Source organism: Typopeltis vanoorti, chromosome 11, assembly GCF_054136105.1.
Source record: "Typopeltis vanoorti isolate ZY-2024b chromosome 11, IOZ_Tvanoo_1.0, whole genome shotgun sequence".
Classification (NCBI taxonomy): Eukaryota; Metazoa; Arthropoda; class Arachnida; order Uropygi; family Thelyphonidae; genus Typopeltis; species Typopeltis vanoorti.
Genome location: NC_143559.1, coordinates 137610806 through 137629358, shown reverse-complemented (window position 1 = coordinate 137629358; position 18553 = coordinate 137610806). Strand labels below are relative to the sequence as shown.

Below are 18553 nucleotides of genomic sequence, written 5' to 3'. Positions count from 1 at the left end.
TCCTGGAGAAATTCCTGATATGCTAATCGGTCGGTAATTTACAACAGCAGTCTTGGAACCTCCTTTATGCAGTGGAACTATTTTCCCCCTCTTTCCAATCCCTCGGGACTAACCCAGACCCGAGACTCAAATTAAACAAAATGGTCAAGGGTACTGACAATTCTTTAGCCGCTTCACGTACGACACGAGCTGGTGTACCATCCAGTCCCACAGATGTATTGACATTGAGGTTTTGCAATAGACTACTCACCTCCACCTCATTCACCACAATTCCCATATAATCTATTGATTCATTCATTTCTGCAATGTCACCACCTGGAAGATATATTCTTGCAAAGTGCTCGCTCAGTAATTCAACTATATCAGCTGAATCGGTTACCTCCCTACCATCGGCATTCTTTAAAATCATTCTGCCATATAGATTTTTTCTTTTACTTGCAACATATCGAAAAAACTGTTTAGGATTCTCTTTAGCCTGCATGGCCAATTTTCTTTCATAATCCTTTTTTGCTTTTCTTACCACACTCCTTATCCTTCTGACCTGTGCTTTATACCGTTCATGTGCCTGCAGATCATCTTTCTTCTTGAATTCCCTCCATAGTTGTTTCTTTTTTTTGCAGCTCAAGTTTAATGGTGTTATTCATCCATTTAACCCCTACTGGATTTATTATTCAGACTCTAGGTATACAGTCAGCCATTGCTTCATGCAAACCCTTGTTGTTTAAAACAATAATAGGAATAACATACAGTTATGGTGCATGATTATAATAGAATCTCATTAAACTTGCGTAACATGTTACAGAAGTAAAAAAATAATAAAAATAAAATAATAATAATTATTATTATTTTGTACGACAATTTCCCTTACTTCAGGAATAGTAAGAACGTCGTTGCGGTTTAAATTTGGTCTATGTAGTAGGGCTTCAGAACTTTCTTTGTATAAACGTTCATGTTTATATAAAGATCTATATAAAAGTTTAGATTTTTCCCAATGGATCCTACGGCTTGGATTTTCAATTCCGAAAATCAGCTTCGACATTGTCTCCCTCTTCACGAACATTCCCCATAAAGAAACAATAGAATTACTAACTCAAAAATTTCCTTCTGATATAGTTGAATTGTACAAGTTTGTTATTGCATCAGGTTACTTCACCTGGAAAGTTCAAATTTACAAGCAAGAAGAAGGAACAGCAATGGGATCTCCTTTATCACCAAACCTAGCAAACTTGTTTCTAGAACACCTTGAGGAAAAAATATTCACTTTTGAGTCCAAACCAAAAATTTGGTTAAGATATGTCAAAGACGTATTTGCAGTCTGGGATCATCCCAAACATGAATTACAACTGTTTCTAGATAAAATTAACCTTCATCATCGCATCAACTTTAAAAGAATCTCTACAGGGTATCTCCTTTTTGGATTTACACATCCAAAGAAAAGAAGACGGTTCCATTGCCACATCTGTCTTTCTCAAGCCTACATTCTCAGGTCGCTACATTCACAATTCTTCCGCTCATCATCCATCTCATGTTGACCATCATTTTTTATTATGGTTTAACCAATAAGAATACAATTTGGTCGGCTAAATCCCAAATTGCCAGCCCATCCTCGTTCGTTCAGTATCTAAGTAGATACCCAACAGGGTGCACCACGAGAAGGTGTGGATTGGACATTAGATCAGAAGCTGGTCGGTTCTCCGCATTCGTTGAAAGGCTATGTGGAGGTCTCCTCTCAGTTATACAGCTTTGACCCTTAAACACCATTAAGCTTGAAATGTGGAAAGGCAGCAGGAGTAGATGATATTTGACCAGAAATGTTGAAGTATGGTGGTATTACAGTGGCTGCACTGCATAGTTCAGAAAGCCTGGACAGAGGGACGAATTCCTGATGATTGGAGTAGAGCTCTCATAGTACCCATATATAAAAAGGGAAATAAAACTGAATGTGAGAATTACAGAGGTATTTCCCTACTGAGTGTTCCTGGGCAAGATTTATGCAAGTATACTTGAGAAACGGTCGAGAAGAATTGTGGAAGAAAAGCTTGGCGAAGAACATGCTGGATTCAGGCCAAATAGAGGCTGTCAGGATCAGATCTTCACTTTACGACAAATAGTCGAGAAAGCATGGAAATATAACAAAGATCTGTATTTAAGTTTTGTCGATTTGGAAAAGGCATATGACAAGGTGCCAAGAGAGAAGCTATTCAATACGCTACAGTTATATGGTGTCAATGCGGCATTATATCAAGCAATACGTAGTCTTTATTTGAGTTGTAAGTCAGCAGTTAGAATTGAAGGAAGTACGGGAAGGTGGTTTAATGTTAAATCTGGTGTGAGACAAGTATGTACATTATCCCCTCTGTTATTCATTATCTATATGGATCACATTATGAAGGAAAGTGGTATTAAACATGATATCAAAATTGGAGATGTTAATGTCAGCTCTTTGCTTTATGCAGATGATGTTATACTTCTAAATAAATCCGCTACAAGTCTGCAGGATTCTCTGACTAAATTGAATAACTGTTGTAATAGATATGGTATGAAGGTCAGCAGTAAAAAGACAAAGACAATGAAAATAGGCAGAATCATTGAAAATGTCAACTATGTTGTGAATGGAGAACCTGTGGAACATGTAAAACATTTCAGCTACTTAGGCACGATTTTTAGTGAAGATGGTAAATTAAATAGAGAAATAGATAACAGAATCAGCAAAGCTGGTATGGTGGGAAGTCAGTTGAATAAATTCATATGGAATAAGAGAGAAATTAGTCAGAACACTAAATTAGCTGTATACAAGACAGTGTTCAAACCAGTTTTAACTTATGGATCTGAGAGCTGGGTCAGAAGTAAAACACTTGACCAAAGAATAGAGACCGCAGATATGAGAGTCCTGAGAAAGATTAGAGCCATGAACAGATGGCATCAATGGCAATATCATATTAAAAACGAGGATAATAGGAAAGAACTTAACATTGTCAGCATCCAGGAATGCGTTAGCAGAGCTAATCTCAGGTGGTATTGTCACTTAAACGGAGTGGGCAAAGAAAGATTAGCAAAACAAGTGTTCTCTGATAGGTTGGCAGGAAAACGACCCAGAGGAAGACCAAGATATAGGTGGATTGATACAGTACAAAGTGCCTTAGACGATAGAAATATAAGATCTGATAATGTTGGAGTCTTGACAAGTAACAGACTGATTTGGAGGAAAATTGTGGATAGGAAGTAGAAATGATGTATTTTTTTTTTCATGTAGTACTATCATATCCTGTATGTCTCTTGAGGGTACGTGGCAGAAATTTGATGATGATGATGAATCATCCATCTCAGAAATCTGGCATTATTAAATCACTAGTTTCCAGAGCACACAAATTCTACTCCTCTGAAAAATCTCTAATCCAGGAATTAGAAGTAATCAAAAATACAGCCATCCTAAATGGATATAATCCTAAAACAACTCAAAAAATCATCAGTTACTTTTCCGTACATCAAACTAGACAGGAAGAAGTCCATAGGATTCCCGTACCTTACGTCAAAGGCATCTCCGAACGTCTTTCTAAAATTATGAAGAAATACAATTTTGCCACTACTTCCAAACCTATTAACCAAATTTACAACTTGTTACCTTCTCCTAATGACAAACTCTCACCTTTGATGTTGCCTGTTGTTTATGGGATTCCATGCTCATGCAAATTGTCTTACTTTGGACAGACAGGTAGGTCTGTTCAGAAACGCATCGCAGAACATCAAGACCACATTCGTCTTTTTAAACTGCAGAAATCTGGCCTCTTTCAACACTGAATTGAAAATCCAAGCCATAGTATCCATTGGGAAAAGTCTAAACTTTTACATAGATCTTTATATAAACATGAATGTTTATACAAAGAAAGTTCTGAAGCCCTATTACACATACCAAATTTAAACCACAACGACGTTCTTACTATTCCTAAAGTATGGGAAATTGTCATACAAAATTGTGTTAAATAATAATAATTATTATTTTATTTTATTTTTATTTTTATTATTTTTTTACTTCTGTATCACGTTACGCACGTTTAATGAGATTCTATTGTAATCATGTGCCCTAACTGTATGTTATTCCTATTATTGTTTTAAACTACTGTACTGATGATGTCCTAAGATACTTAGGATGAAATATTTACAATTAAATAATTTTCACTGTGGTTAATACGTGTGTTTCTTTTAATTAGAAATGTAAGATCTGACAGTGTTGGAATCTTGACAGGTAATAGATTGATTTGGAAGAAAATTGTAGATATGAAAGTAATTATGTAAATTTTTCATGTAGTACTGTCATACATATCCTGTACACCCCTTGAGGGTGTATGTCAGGAATTTGATGATGGTGACTATCAGGGAAAGGAAGAAATAGCTGTATCAGTCAACACTAAATACAAAGATGAACTTCTTGAATGCTTACTGGTAGTTACCAGCCTGCATATTGCAGGCCTGAAATGTCTTGTAAATACTTGTTTTCAGATGATATTTATCTTACCATGTTGTAGATTATTTTACCTTTTGGGGTGGAGTTTACATTAAAAAAAGAGGGAGAGAGGACAATTTAAATGTCCTGAGATCAACAATTTTTTTATATAATTTCTGCACTCTTATATATAGCTAGCATCATCTCACAACACTTGGACATAAGTCCATATTCAGCATATTCCAAAAAATTCAACAGCCACAAAAATCAAACTATTGATCCATTATCTCACTTCGCTGCTCTTTAAAATAATGAATAAATTTATTAACATTATATACTGTTTGACCACTGATGTGAGACCCCTCGACACTTCGGCACGTGTCAGAAGGCAAATCCATTCCGATAATGGGTAATCATTGCGCTTCGTGGGATGAGTGTTTATTATTATACGTCGGAAAATTATCTTTTCTTTTATGAAAATTCTAGTTTTTAAAGTGGTGACTATTTTGTTTGTACAATAGTTGGAAAATTGTACATATAAAGCATGTTTTTCCCGTGTTGGCGACAAATTCATACACCGGCTTATTCCTTTCTCCTCTTCAACATGAGTTGACTCTTCTTGGAAATCTGCCAGCCAGGGTTCTCACATCTGTGGTCGGATAGTTTATTATTAGTAATGTGCTATACACAATATAGTGTTATGTATAGCATATCCATTTTAAACAGTAGATATTGTTTAGCTTCCAATTTCTTCAAATCTGATCTATGTCATTGCTACTACTGTCACTACACATAGGAAAAAACAGTCCTTTATTTTAAACCATCCACATTTATTATTGCAAAAATGAAAGACTTATTGATAGAACCATTGGACCTTCTAGCAGGCTAGATGTTATAAATCTGTTTACAAATATATTGAGAGTAGAAACTTTAGAACTGCTTCAAAATCATTTTCCATTGGACACGTCCCATTATTCAACTTTGCACAGAAAACGTTCTTCCAGTATCAAGGAAATACAAGACCCTTTGCAAACAAAGGGTCTTGCAGGGAACTCATGTTTATTTCTGCTTCTAGCCACTTTATTTATGGAATCATTTGTAAAAAATGCTACAGTATTCTTCTGTCAAAACCCAAAAATTTGATTGTCATCATCTGGCTGGGTTCAACAGAACCAAAAGAATTCACACTCATCCTGAATAGTAGCTTAATTCCATGCATATATTTCACTCTTTAACTTGAAAAAAATAACAGGACTCTACCATTTCTAGATATATTCATAGAGCTGTGTGAAGAGAACAAACTCGATTATTCAGTATATACAAAGCCTACCCATACCAGAAAATACCTCTATTTGTCATCTCACAACCACCATGTGCCAAAAAATAGGAATAACTAAAATGCTAAGAGACAGCATATAGAACATTTCTAGCAACATAGAGAAGAGGAATCGAGAACTTAAATATCTCATTGCCACTATTTCAAAATGGATAGATACAAGACGATCAACAAGAACTTGGCATCCAACAATCACACACACACACACACACACATACACAGAGAGCGAGAGAGAGAGAGAGAGAATGAAAGTAAGCAAGAATATAAAGGAGCAGTAACCCTTTTTTTATATCCAACTTGAAACAGATTTCTGAAATAGTTCATCAATGTGACATTCAACCCACTGTACAAGATCTCAAGATTTTTACATCCTAAACCATTATATTCATCCTTTTAAAAACCATGGGTTTATAAAATCTGCTATTTACACACATTATGGAGGACAAACAAGATGATCTAGAGAGAGAGAGAGAGAGAGAGATCTGCAGATCAGAACATATTAAGGATGTGGAAAAGAAGAGATCAAGGGAATCACAAATTCATGTTAGTGTATCATGCATTCAATAAATGTCATCCTGTACTTGGCAGAAAACAGATGTGCTGTACACTGACTGTCACTACTTTGTCAGAAAATATGTCATCTGAGCAGATAAGGTATCTGCTCTCTCCAGTAAAAGGCTAGTGGATCATTGTCACAAGCATGGTTGTTTATGAATGTCTGTAGGTAGTAGGTAATTTTCATCACCTGGTGTATGTGGGCATCACTCTGTTCTTTGAAGGTGTGATGTAGGTTGAAAAAGTGCCATGCTTAGTTTAATATAGAGCAGGATTCTGGATTATCTTAATCCTTAGGCCACCCATAATAGTGATATCTGATAGGTTTTTAAGATTTTATGGCTGAGATGCATAAATTTAATAGTTAATAATTTTTTTTTGTTTTTTTCCTGAACATTCACATAAATTTTATATTTTATAGAATTAAATCATCTTGTTATCCACCAACTTGTCCAAAATCATCCATTGTTTTTCAGTGGTAATTCACTTTTTGCTGTACCTGCCAATCAGGAATTTGTCTATGTTTCCTCCAATCAGTCCATTATTACTGATCCTGTAGATTTCTTTCTTAACCAGTTAAGAGAAAACTGTATGTTAAACAAAGAAGGTGAGTTTGTTTCGTGCTCTATTTTTATATATGTTATAAACTGAGATGAGTTTTTTTTTTTTTTTTTTTTTTTTTTTTTTTTTTTTTTTTTTTTTTGAGTTATGTCGTTATTTTCTTGAGTAGTTTCCAGTTTCCTATCATGGAAAGAGAAATAACAGAATTTAGGTTTTTTAATTAAATTAAGGTTTTAGTGTTTTGTAGTTTACAACCTGATTTGTAACTGAATTTTTTTAAGGAAAATTACAATGTAGACTAATATACAGTAATCTACTGTTTATCCGACCTTCGAAACAGCGATCCTTCAAAGATTCAAACCTAACAGCAACTCACCTCCTGAAATTGTACTTTCCTGTGATATTGTGATGCAATAGTGCTCCTCTGCAGTCAACAGAATTCAATTGTGTTTTTGTTTTTTTTTTCCCCCTTAACACTAGGTATGCTCTTTATATATATATATATATATATATATATAAAAGTATGCTAAACTGCAAATATAACATTAAATGGGCAATATAATGGGAAGAAACATAACATAGTCAGTTTTAAAAAAAAATATGGTGCCTTAAATAAATTCATCACTTTTTCTTTAGAATGACATCCTAATGGATGTAATCCTGACATATATTTAGTCTATTGTTAGTGTTTTTACTTGATTATTCGATGTTTATTCTTCTTTTCATCAATTTATTATTTTAGTGCAGACTCATGTTTGCTTTTAGTGGATAAGTAATATCGATGTTTATTCTGACTTTCTAAATTTAGCATAAACAAAGATTACAAACATTATATGTACAATCTTTTTACCATTTGTGCATTATGGTATGTGAAGAAATTTCATAGTGCATACTCTGCTTGCTGTATGTTTAAAATCTGGCTGTTATTCTTTTCTGAATTGAGTTCATTAATTTCAGTAATGCAAAATTGAGGCATCAATATTTATCCCAATATCAATATGCCAATTTGTCACTTGTTTACTACAGAACTAAAAACTAAGAAACATTTCATTTTTAGCATAGTTTCATTTCCTGTTAACTGTCTATAGGAAATTTGTATTTACATTTACTTCGTAAATCCATTGGGTGTTTATTTTTGAAAACACGTTGAAGCAAGCATTTTTTCCAGGAATGATTCACTCATCATTTGGTGCCACAAGTAAACATGCATGTGGAGAATAATTAAGTTTTTTTGAAATCATTTTTCTAGAATGTACACAATACTAAGTGCCTGATGTTAGTCATATGCATTACTCTAAGTAACTTCATTTCCTGGCCACTTATATTATCATGCACTTAATAATAAAATAATATATCACACACTATTACAATAAAATGTCAGAAACATTTTGCCATCATCATCAAATTCCTGATATTTATCCTCAAGGATTGTACAGGATAATTTTGATAGTACTACATGAAAAAGTTACACCATTACTAATTTACAATTAACAATTTTCCTCCAAATGAATCTTGTGTCAAGATTCCAATATTATCAGTTCTTATGTTTCTGCCTTTTAAGGCACTTTTTACTGTATCAATCCATCTACATATTGGTCTTCCTCTGGGTCTTATTCCTGTCAAACTGGCGAAGAACGCTTGTTTTGCTAATCTTTCCTCTCCCATTCTATTTAGTGACCATACCACCTGAGATTAGTCTACTAATGCATCATTGAATGCTAACAATGGCAAGTTCTTTCCTAATATCCTTATTTTTAATGTGATACTGCCATTGATGCCATCCTTTCACTCCACTAATCTTTCTCAGTACGCTCATATCAGAGATCTCCAGTCTTTGATCAAGTGTTTTATTTCTAACCCAGTTATTAGATCTATAAGTTAAAACTGGTTTAAACACTGTCATGTATACAGCTAAATTAGTGTTTTGGCTAATTTCTTTCCTATTCATTAAAAATTTATTTAGCTCACTGCCTACCATATCAGCTTTACTAATTGTGTTGTCTATTTTCATACTTAATTTGCAATCTTAACTAAAAATCGGTGCTTAAGAGGGATGCTTAAGGGTCAAAGCTGTATAACCAAGAAGAGACCTCCACATAGCCTTTAAAGGAATACAGAGAACCGACCTGGTCTTCAGAACTAATGTCCAATCCTCACCTTCTCGTGGTGCACCCTGTTAGGTATCTACTTGGATACTGAACGAACGAGGATGGGCTGGCAATTTGGGATTTAGCTGACCAAATTGTATTCTTATTGGCTTAAACCAAAATACAAAGTGATGGCACAACATGATAAAATTTCATGCCAGCTAGGGTGTTGCCCGGTTAAACAAAGCCCCATTGTTTTTGCCAGGGAACCAGGTTGGACAGCGAAAAGTCAGCTACTGGAACAAATCTGAAAACAAACCCCAACTCAACATCACCAGAGTTAAAGATCGTTAGTATCAACATAAGAAGCCTGAATGGCAAAGAAATGGAGCTAGCTGAGGAATTCGATAACTTGAATTGGACCAGATCAGTATAATAGGGGTGACTGAAACAGAAAGGGCAAAAACTGGTGAGATCTTTCTGAGCAATAAGTACAAATCTTATATTCAGGCAATGATAATCAAGGAAAAGGAGGAGTAGCCATAGTATTCAACACTAAATACGAGGCTAATCTTGAATGGCAGGCAATTTCAAGTAGAGTAATGTGGGCATATATCAGAATGGGGAATTGGATGATGAGACTTATTTGTGCCTATGGTCCCACAGAAGGTTCTGCTAAGGTAGAAGCAGAGGAATTTTTTGAGACTTTAGAGAAAGCATCTGACACAATGAAAAAGGAAATGGTGGTCCTTGTTGGGGATCTAAATAGCAGAGTAGGAAATGATTGTCAGACATACAAAAATATTTTGGGAAAATTTGGAGAAAAGAGCAAAGCTAATAATAATGGCAAATACTTGTTGGATTTCTGCTCAGGGCATGGACTGTTTATTACTAACACCATGTTCCAGTATAAAAATGTGCACAAATTCACATAGAGAGAACACGCAAAGAATAAGAAAAATCTCATTTACTATGTTATTGTTGATAGTGATGTTTTCTCTCTGCTGCAGGGCACTAGAATGTACAGAGAATTTGAAATTGGAAGTGATCACCATTTAGTCTTGTACTGGATAAAATTGAATGTCATATTGAAAAGAAGAACATGTAAGAAAGTTTTAAAGCGATTGAAAGTTGAGCAGCTCTTAGATGTGAACTGCAGACTGAAATATACAAGCATTGTTCAGGAAAAGATGAAAGAGTAAGAACAGGAATCAAAACTTGGAGATTCATTGGCAAGCTCCGAAGAAAACATTGATTGATTCAGTCAGAGAGGCATGTGGTGAGGTTTTCTGTAAGGATAGAAAAATCAGAACTCCATGGTGGACTCAGGAAGTTAAAGAGAAAAGGAAAAGAAGAAAGCATATCAAAACTCCTGGCAAATAAGTCGGCCTCTGCTCTTAGAGAATATAGAGACAAATGTAAGAAAGCTAAACATAAGTCATGGGAAGACTTTGGTAAGAATATAGAAAATAAATATCAGGAAGGTGGCAAAATATTCTGAAGGCTATTGAAAATGATCAGAAATGGAGGAAAGACTGCTGTAAAAGGAATTAGAGATGTGATATGAAAACTGGAGAAAAAGATATCCTTGAAGTATGTAGTAATTGCTTTGAAAAGTTACTCCATATGACAGCACAGTGATTTAAAAAAAAAAAAAAAAAAAAACACTTACCAGGCATGCAATCAGGATTACATATCCATACTTGAGGTAGAAAAAGCCATCAAAGGTCTGAAATGTGAAAGGGAGCTGGAGTAGATGATATTCAACCAGAAATGCTCAAGTATGGAGGTATAAAAGTCTTACAGTGGTTGCCCTACATACTTCAGAGGACCTGACAGCAGGACAAATTCCAGATGATTGGAGTAGAGCTCTCATAATACCCATAAAAAGGGAAATAAAACTGAATCTGAGAATTACAGAGGTATTTCCTTACTGAGTGTTCCTGGTAAGATTTACCTCTTGAGAACAAACAAAATAAATAAAATGTGAAATAGAACATTTTTATCTTGAATTTTCATAAGATGGTTCGTGTATTTGATTAATGGTTAGATGTATGATGAGCTCATTGCACATGTTTCATAGAACCATTGTATTTTCCAAGACCTGGGATAGACAATGCTGTAGTATATTTTCATTGGAAATATTTGATTATCTCAAGGCACTGGTTAGAAAGTATTATACTATATATGACATCGAATTTTCTCTGCAACATAGTACTGTTCTTCTTTTAATTTTAGGTTTTATTGATAGTAATAGTGGAATGGCATCTGATTCATCTCATAACAAGAAGGGAAAAAAAATGGGTGATATTGAACATTCAACAGAAAATTTAAATTATAATAAAGATCAAAGGGAGAGGGCTCAGATTTCTACTGTGATAGATATTTTAGCAAAAGGAAAATTTTTTATGTGTACAGAATCTTTTAAGACGCTGAGTAAATGGAAGATACTGACAAAACAACCAAGAACAGAGATCGTAGATGTAGTGGTGTGTTAATAGTATCAGCAGCAACGAGAAAAGAAGATTCCCATGCCAGGTTGACCAGTTAGTGAAAAGGCAAAATACTTCCATGAGAAAATAAACATACACTCAAATTGCAAATAGTGTCATGGAATCATTAGCATAGCCATTTGTGGAGAGAAGTAATCATCAGATTTCGAGGCTGCAAAATACTTTTTAAAAGCTTTCCTTGAAACTCTTCATAATAAGTGTGTAACACAGATGAGATCATGTTGTTTTGATAGATGTTTCCCACATCAAATATTGCACACAGCAGCAAATATGACTTGTGAATCCGATATAAACAGTTAAAAGTGGGTTAATGTTTTGTGTTGTGTCGATGCTGCAGTAACCCACAGGTGTAAATTCCTTGTGATTTTGAAAAACTGTCATCCAAGCACTTCTGGGAGTATCTCTCCCCATCATCTATATCAGGCCTGCACAACTTGATTGTCTTTGAGGGCCAAACCGAACTTGGACCACCTGACCAAGGGCCAGATCACTTCGGACCTAGAATCTTAGACTAGTCCACTCCAGCTAAACTTAAGTAAATTTGTTCGTAGGTCTACAGTAAATACTAATTAATATGCATATTTAAATTTTTTAGAGAGTTATAATCAAAATTATTTACAAACAGATATACTTGCAAAATTTCTCAATAAAAACCACTTAAACATAAACACAAGGTTTACTAATAATTTCACTGAGAATATCACACTTTTTCTCAGTAAAATATCAGTGACTGAATGTCACATTGTGACGCATTGCATTTTTTTGTTGCCACTATTTTATCAAAGTTTGGTGTCATGTTTGAAGTGGCCGTTCTTAATATCGCCTCTAAATTGATATCACTTAAAGATAAACGCTGTTTGGTTTTGTTCAAGTTCATGACCGAAAATGTTGGTTCACAAGTATATGTCCTCCCAAACACACAAAATACCTGGTAGGCAGTATCCAACAAACTTTTAAATTTATCTTGATCCAGAATAGAATAAAACTCTTGTAAAGTACTCTCCATATGCTTGACCCGATAGTTTTCAGAACACTGGAGATCAATAACTTCCGTCTGGAGTTCGACAGGTAGATTTCCTGCTTCGACAGAAAATGGATCCTCAATCACTTTTATGCAGACTTTGTCTTCATTACTCAATGGCATTCTTTTCTGAAATTCCTCACTCAGAAGTGATATGTGCTTCTTATATTTTCCACCCATCATTGAATGATATTCTGATGGAATATTCTGTCGACAAGTTAAGAAATGTGACATATCCCCCTTAGCAAGTTGATTTTCAAACAAGCTTAATTTCATTTTGAATTCTTTATAAGAGACATTAACTGAAAAACAAACTTATTTTTTCCTTGAAGCTGTAAGTTAAGGTCATTCAAGTGACCCAAAATGTCACACAAGAAAAATAAATCTTGATTCCATTCTTCATTCATTATTTCTGTGAATTTTTCCATATCTTCTTGAGATTCCAAAAATTCAACTAGTTCATTTTTTAGAGCGACAAAGCGTGACAAAACGTGGCTCAACCAATGTACATTAGTGCGGCATGGTAGATCCCCATACTCAGCATCATTTTCTTCTAGAAACACCTGAAACATTCTGTGTTTCAAACCATGAGCTCGAATATAGTTGACTAGAACAAATACTACTTTAGTCCCATAATCAAACTGCAAAACCTGTGAACATCACACCTGCTGATGAATTAGGCAGTGAAATTTTGTCAATGGTTTACCTGCATACTGTTCAATAAATGTTACAGCACCAACATTTTTTCCACCATCAGTGAAAACTGCTACTAAATTGTTGAAATTTAAGGATGTTTTTTCAGTTACACACATCTTTACAGTTTCTGCGACCTCCTTTCCTGTTGTTCTTCCTTTCATCGAACACAAACCAGCAAGCTCCTCTGTCACCTCAAAATTCTTATTAACGCCTCTTACATATATTAAAAACTGTGCAGTATCTTTCACATCAGTACTTTCATCCATAGCAAGCGAATAATAGACAAATTCACTAGCCTATTTTTGCAGGTTATCTTGAAGATCCTCGGCAATATCAGCCACCCTGCACTGAACAGTCATGCAGGACAAATTGATATTTTCAAAATTATTTTCTTATCAGGACACAATTTGGAAACAGCAATCATCAGACACCTTTTTTATCAACTCTCCCTCAGTAAATGATTTGCCAGCACAAACTATTTCTTGTGATATTTTTAAGCTTACCTTTGTAGCAACTTTATTTGCAGATGTCACTTTTTTAAAGGCTTGTTGCTCACCGCTAAGGACTTTCAATACCTTTGCTGCTTTTATTTGCTTTTCACTTGCATCTAACTTGCCAAGGTTGGGATGTTTCGGTACAGCAATAGATTCCTGGCAAACAGCGCACACTATTTTGTCCTTAAACAATGTAAAAAAATATTTGTTTGTCCACTCAGGGTTAAATGCTCGATGTTCCGAATCTATTTTATGCTATTCATTTAAGCTCATTGTGTTGAGATTGACAATATTAATTACAAAAAACTAATGATGAAAAACTCACAATAATGCATGATAACAGTTATGTAATGTATTGTTCCAGCTATCATGTTATCACAGAGATATAACTTTGAATTTCCCCGAAGCGATTGTAATAATTTCTTATTAAATACGACAGTGAGAATAACTCCAAATGCAATTTATTGTCGAGTTGAAAGAAACATGATTGTGACATTAATCGCATGAACGTAAACATGCAGAGACTTAGTAAAATTTTAATTCAATGCTAGGAAAAAATCGTCTAATTTCATATTCTCCCGTATGATTAAATAATTCAATCAGGTAGACCGGCCAAAATAAATAGCATGTGGCCCATGGGCCATATGTTGTGCAGGTCTGATCTATATAGAGGCCAGGAAAATGCACCAGGTGAGGAAGCAGATATTCAGGAATTATTCAGCCATCATTTTGTACCTGAAGTAATCAGACATAACAAAAACCGATGTACTTGCATTATATCACATGTAATAAAATAATTTAGTAAGGAAGGATTCGCAAAAAAACATGTTTGTTTGTTTATACAGAGAGCTCGGGTGGATAGGGTAGAAAACAGCAACTAATTACTTAATGTGAATAGCAAAAACAAGAAAATTACCATAAAAATAAAGAGGTTGTGGGAGCTCTAACCTCACAACTTGCAGATACTCTGATTCACTGACTATAATTTATCATTATAGTCAGTGAATCAGATTCACTTTATCGGGGCGCTTAAGGGTCAAAGCTGTATAACTGAGAGGAAACCTCCACATCACCTTTAAAGAAATGCGGAGAACCGACTAGGGCTTCTGACCTAATGTCCAATCCTCACCTTCTCATGGTGCACCCTGTTGGGTATCTACCTGGATACTGAACGAATGAGGATGGGCTGGCAATTTGGAATTTAGCCAACCAAATTGTAATTCTTATTGGCTTAAACCAAATTATAAAATGATGGTACAACATGACAAAAATTCATGTTGTACCATCATGTACCAAATGCCCGCTGGGGCGTCGCCCGGTTAAACAAGGCCCCCGTTGTTTTCACCAGGGAACCAGGGTGAACAGTGAAAAGTCAGCTAATGGAACAAATCTGAAAAAACACCACAACCCAACATCACCAGAGTTAAAGATCAGTACTATCAATATAAGAAGCCTGAATGGCAAAGAAATGGAGCTAGCTGAGGAATTAGATAAGTACCAAATCGACATACTAGGGGTGACTGAAACAAAAAAGACAAAAACTGGCGAGATCTTTCTCAGCAATAAATACAAAATGTTATATTCAGGCAATGACAATCAAGGAAAAGGAGTAACTGTTGTATTCAACACTAAATACGAGGCTAATCTTCTTGAATGGCAGGCAGTCTCAAGTAGAGTGATGTGGGCAAATATCAGAATGGGGCTTAAATATAAAGAGCCAATAGGCTTCATTTCGGCGATATAAGCATTATTTAAATTAAGGAGATATTAAATCCCACATTGTTTTAAAACCGAATAAGAAACTCAAAGATTGGAATCAGATTGTTTCATGCGGAATATAGTAAACTATATTCAGATTCTGATTCCAATCTTTGAGTTTCTTATTCGGTTTTTTAAAACAATGTGGGATTTAATATCCCCTTAATTTAAATAATGTTTATATCGCCGAAATGAAGCCTATTGGCTCTTTATAATTAAGTAACTTAATGGTTGCATCTTTTTGACAACTCTTATAGCAGAGTATATAAGTTCTTTTCGCTATACCCTTTGGTATCTATTTGGTATAGCTACTCACTGATGAAACCTCAAAAAAAGGCTGAAATCGGTCTAGGTAGTGACCTCCCACCATAATGTAATAACAGCATACATTTCCTAGAAAATATGTTTTTATATTATGGAAAATACCAAGAATAGCGATCAGAACTTTATCACCTTTGCTGCGAGTTGCCCGAGATTGTACTACGTACTAGGACTACTTGCATTAGCTCACGCTAGTAATCGCCGATAATTTTATAGTTTACTATATTCGGCATGAAACTCTCTGATTCCAATCTTCGAATTTCTTATTCGATTTTAAAACAATGTGGGATTTAATATCCCCTTAATTTAAATAATCGGAATGGGGAAATGGACAATGAGACTTATTTGTGCCTATGGTCCAACAGAAGGTTCTACTAAGGTAGAAGGGGAGGAATTTTTTGAGGCTTTAGAAAAAGCATCTGACACTATGAGAAAGGAAAAGCTGGTCCTTGTTGGGGATTGAAATAGCAGAGTAGGAAATGATTGTCAGACATACAAAAATATATTGGGAAAATTTGGAGAAAAGAGCAAAGCTAATAAGAATGGCAATTATTTGTTGAATTTCTGCTCAGGACATGGACTGGTTATTACTAATAAGATGTTCCAACATAAAAATGTGCACAAATTCACATGGAGAGAAGAGGCAAGAAATAGGAAAAGTCTCATTGACTATGTTATTGTTGATAGTGATGTTTTCTCCCTGGTGCAGAACACCAGAGTGTACAGAGGATTTGAAATTAGAAGTGATCACTATTTAGTCTTGAGCAGGATAAAATTGAATTTCATATTGAAAAGAATAACATGAAAGAAAGTTTTAAAGCGAATAAAAGTTGAGCAGCTCTCACATGTAAACTGTAGACTAAAATACACAAAGATTATTGAAGAAAAAATGAAAGAGTTTGAGAACAGGAACCAAACTTTAGAGAGTCAGTCATGCCTTGAAGAAAACCTTTGATTCAGCCAGAGACGTATGTCGTGAGGTTGTCTGCAAGAATAGAAAAATCAGAACTCCATGGTAGACAGAGGAAGTTAAAGAAGCAGTGAAGGAAAGAAGAAAGCATATCAAAAGTTTCTGGCAAATAAGACAGCTTGTGCTCTTAGAGAATACAGAGACAAATGTAAGAAAGCTAAACACTGTGTAAAACTAGCTAAACAAAAGTCATGGGAGGACTTTGGCAAGAACATGGAAAATAAATATCAAGAAGGTGGCAAAATATTTTGGAGGTTATTGAAGCAGCTTAGAAATGAGGAAAGAGTCCTGTAAAAGGAGTTAGAGATGATATAGGTGACATGAAAACAGGAGAAAAAGATATCCTTGAAGTATGGAGTAATTACTTCGAGAAATTGTTAAATGAAACAAGCAGTGGTAGCACAGTCCTAAAAACCACTCAACAGGCATACAGTCTGGAATACATATCCATACTTGAAGTAGAAAAAGCCATCAAAGGCTTAAAATGTGGAAAGGCGCAGGAATAGATGACATTTGACCAGAATGCTGAAGTATGGTGGTATAAAAGTCTTGCAGTGGCTGCACTGCATATTTCAGAAAGCCTGGACAGAGGGATGAATTCCCAATGATTGGAGTAGAGCACTAATAGTACCCATATATAAAAAGGGAAATAAAACTGAATTTGAGAATTACAGAGGTATATCCCTACTGAGTGTTCCTGATAAGATATATGCAAATATACTTGAGAAACGGTTGAGAAGAATTGTGGAAGAAAAGCTTGGTGAAGAACAAGCTGGATTCAGGTGAAATAGAGGATGTCAGGATCAGATCTTCACTTTACGACAAATAGTGGAGGAATCATGGGAATATAACAAAGATATGTATTTGAGTTTTGTAGATCTGGAAAAGGCATATGATAAGGTGCCAAGAGAGAAGCTATTCAATATGCTACAGTTATGTGTCAATGGGGCATTATATCAAGCAATACTTAGTCTTTATTTGAGTTGTGAGTCAGCAGTTAGAATTGAAGGAAGTACAAGAAGATGGTTTAATGTTAAATATGGTGTGAGACAAGGATGTACATTATCCCCTCTGTTATTCATTATCTATATGGATCACATTATGAAGGAAAGTGGTATTAAACATGATATCAAAATTGGAGATGTTAATGTCAGCTCTTTGCTTTATGCGGACAATGTTATACTTATCAATAAATCCTCTACGAGTCTGCAAGATTCCTTGACTAAATTGAATAACTGTTGGAATAGATATGGTATGAAGGTCAGCAATAAAAAGACACAGACAATGAAAATAGGCAGAATCGTTGAAAATGTCAACTGCATTGTGAACGGAGAATTTGTGGAACAAGTAAAGCATTTCACCTACTTAGGCACTATTTTTAGTGAAGATGGTAAATTAAATATGGAAATGAACAACAGAATCAATAAAGCTGGTATAGTAGGAAGTCAATTGAATAAATTCATATGGAATAAGAGAGAAATTAGTCGGAACACTAAATTAGCTGTATACAAGACAGTGTTCAAACCAGTTTTAACTTATGGATCTGAGAGCTGGGTCAGAAGTAAAACACTTGACCAAAGACTAGAGACCGCAGATATGAGAGTCCTGAGAAAGATTATAGGCATGAACAGATGGCACCAATGACAATATCATATTAAAAATGAGGATATTAGGAAAGAACTTGACATTGTCAGCATCCAGGAATGCGTTAGCAGAGCTAATCTCAGGTGGTATGGTACAGAATTGGCGAGGAAAGATTTGCAAAACAAGTGTTCTCTGCCAGGTTGGCAGGAAAACGAC

The 18553-nt window shown here is 35.0% G+C and overlaps 1 protein-coding gene across 2 annotated transcripts in view; it reads left to right on the top strand.

Moving 5' to 3' along the window:
• Nucleotides 1-18553, top strand: part of LOC150102101 (nonsense-mediated mRNA decay factor SMG8) — a 384051-nt gene that overhangs the window by 146626 nt on the left and 218872 nt on the right. For both annotated transcript variants that reach the window (XM_090399980.1, XM_090399979.1), the window contains one exon: nucleotides 6809-6939. In XM_090399980.1, the coding sequence (XP_090256106.1) occupies nucleotides 6809-6939 (131 nt within the window). The remainder of the gene's footprint in view (nucleotides 1-6808; nucleotides 6940-18553) is intronic.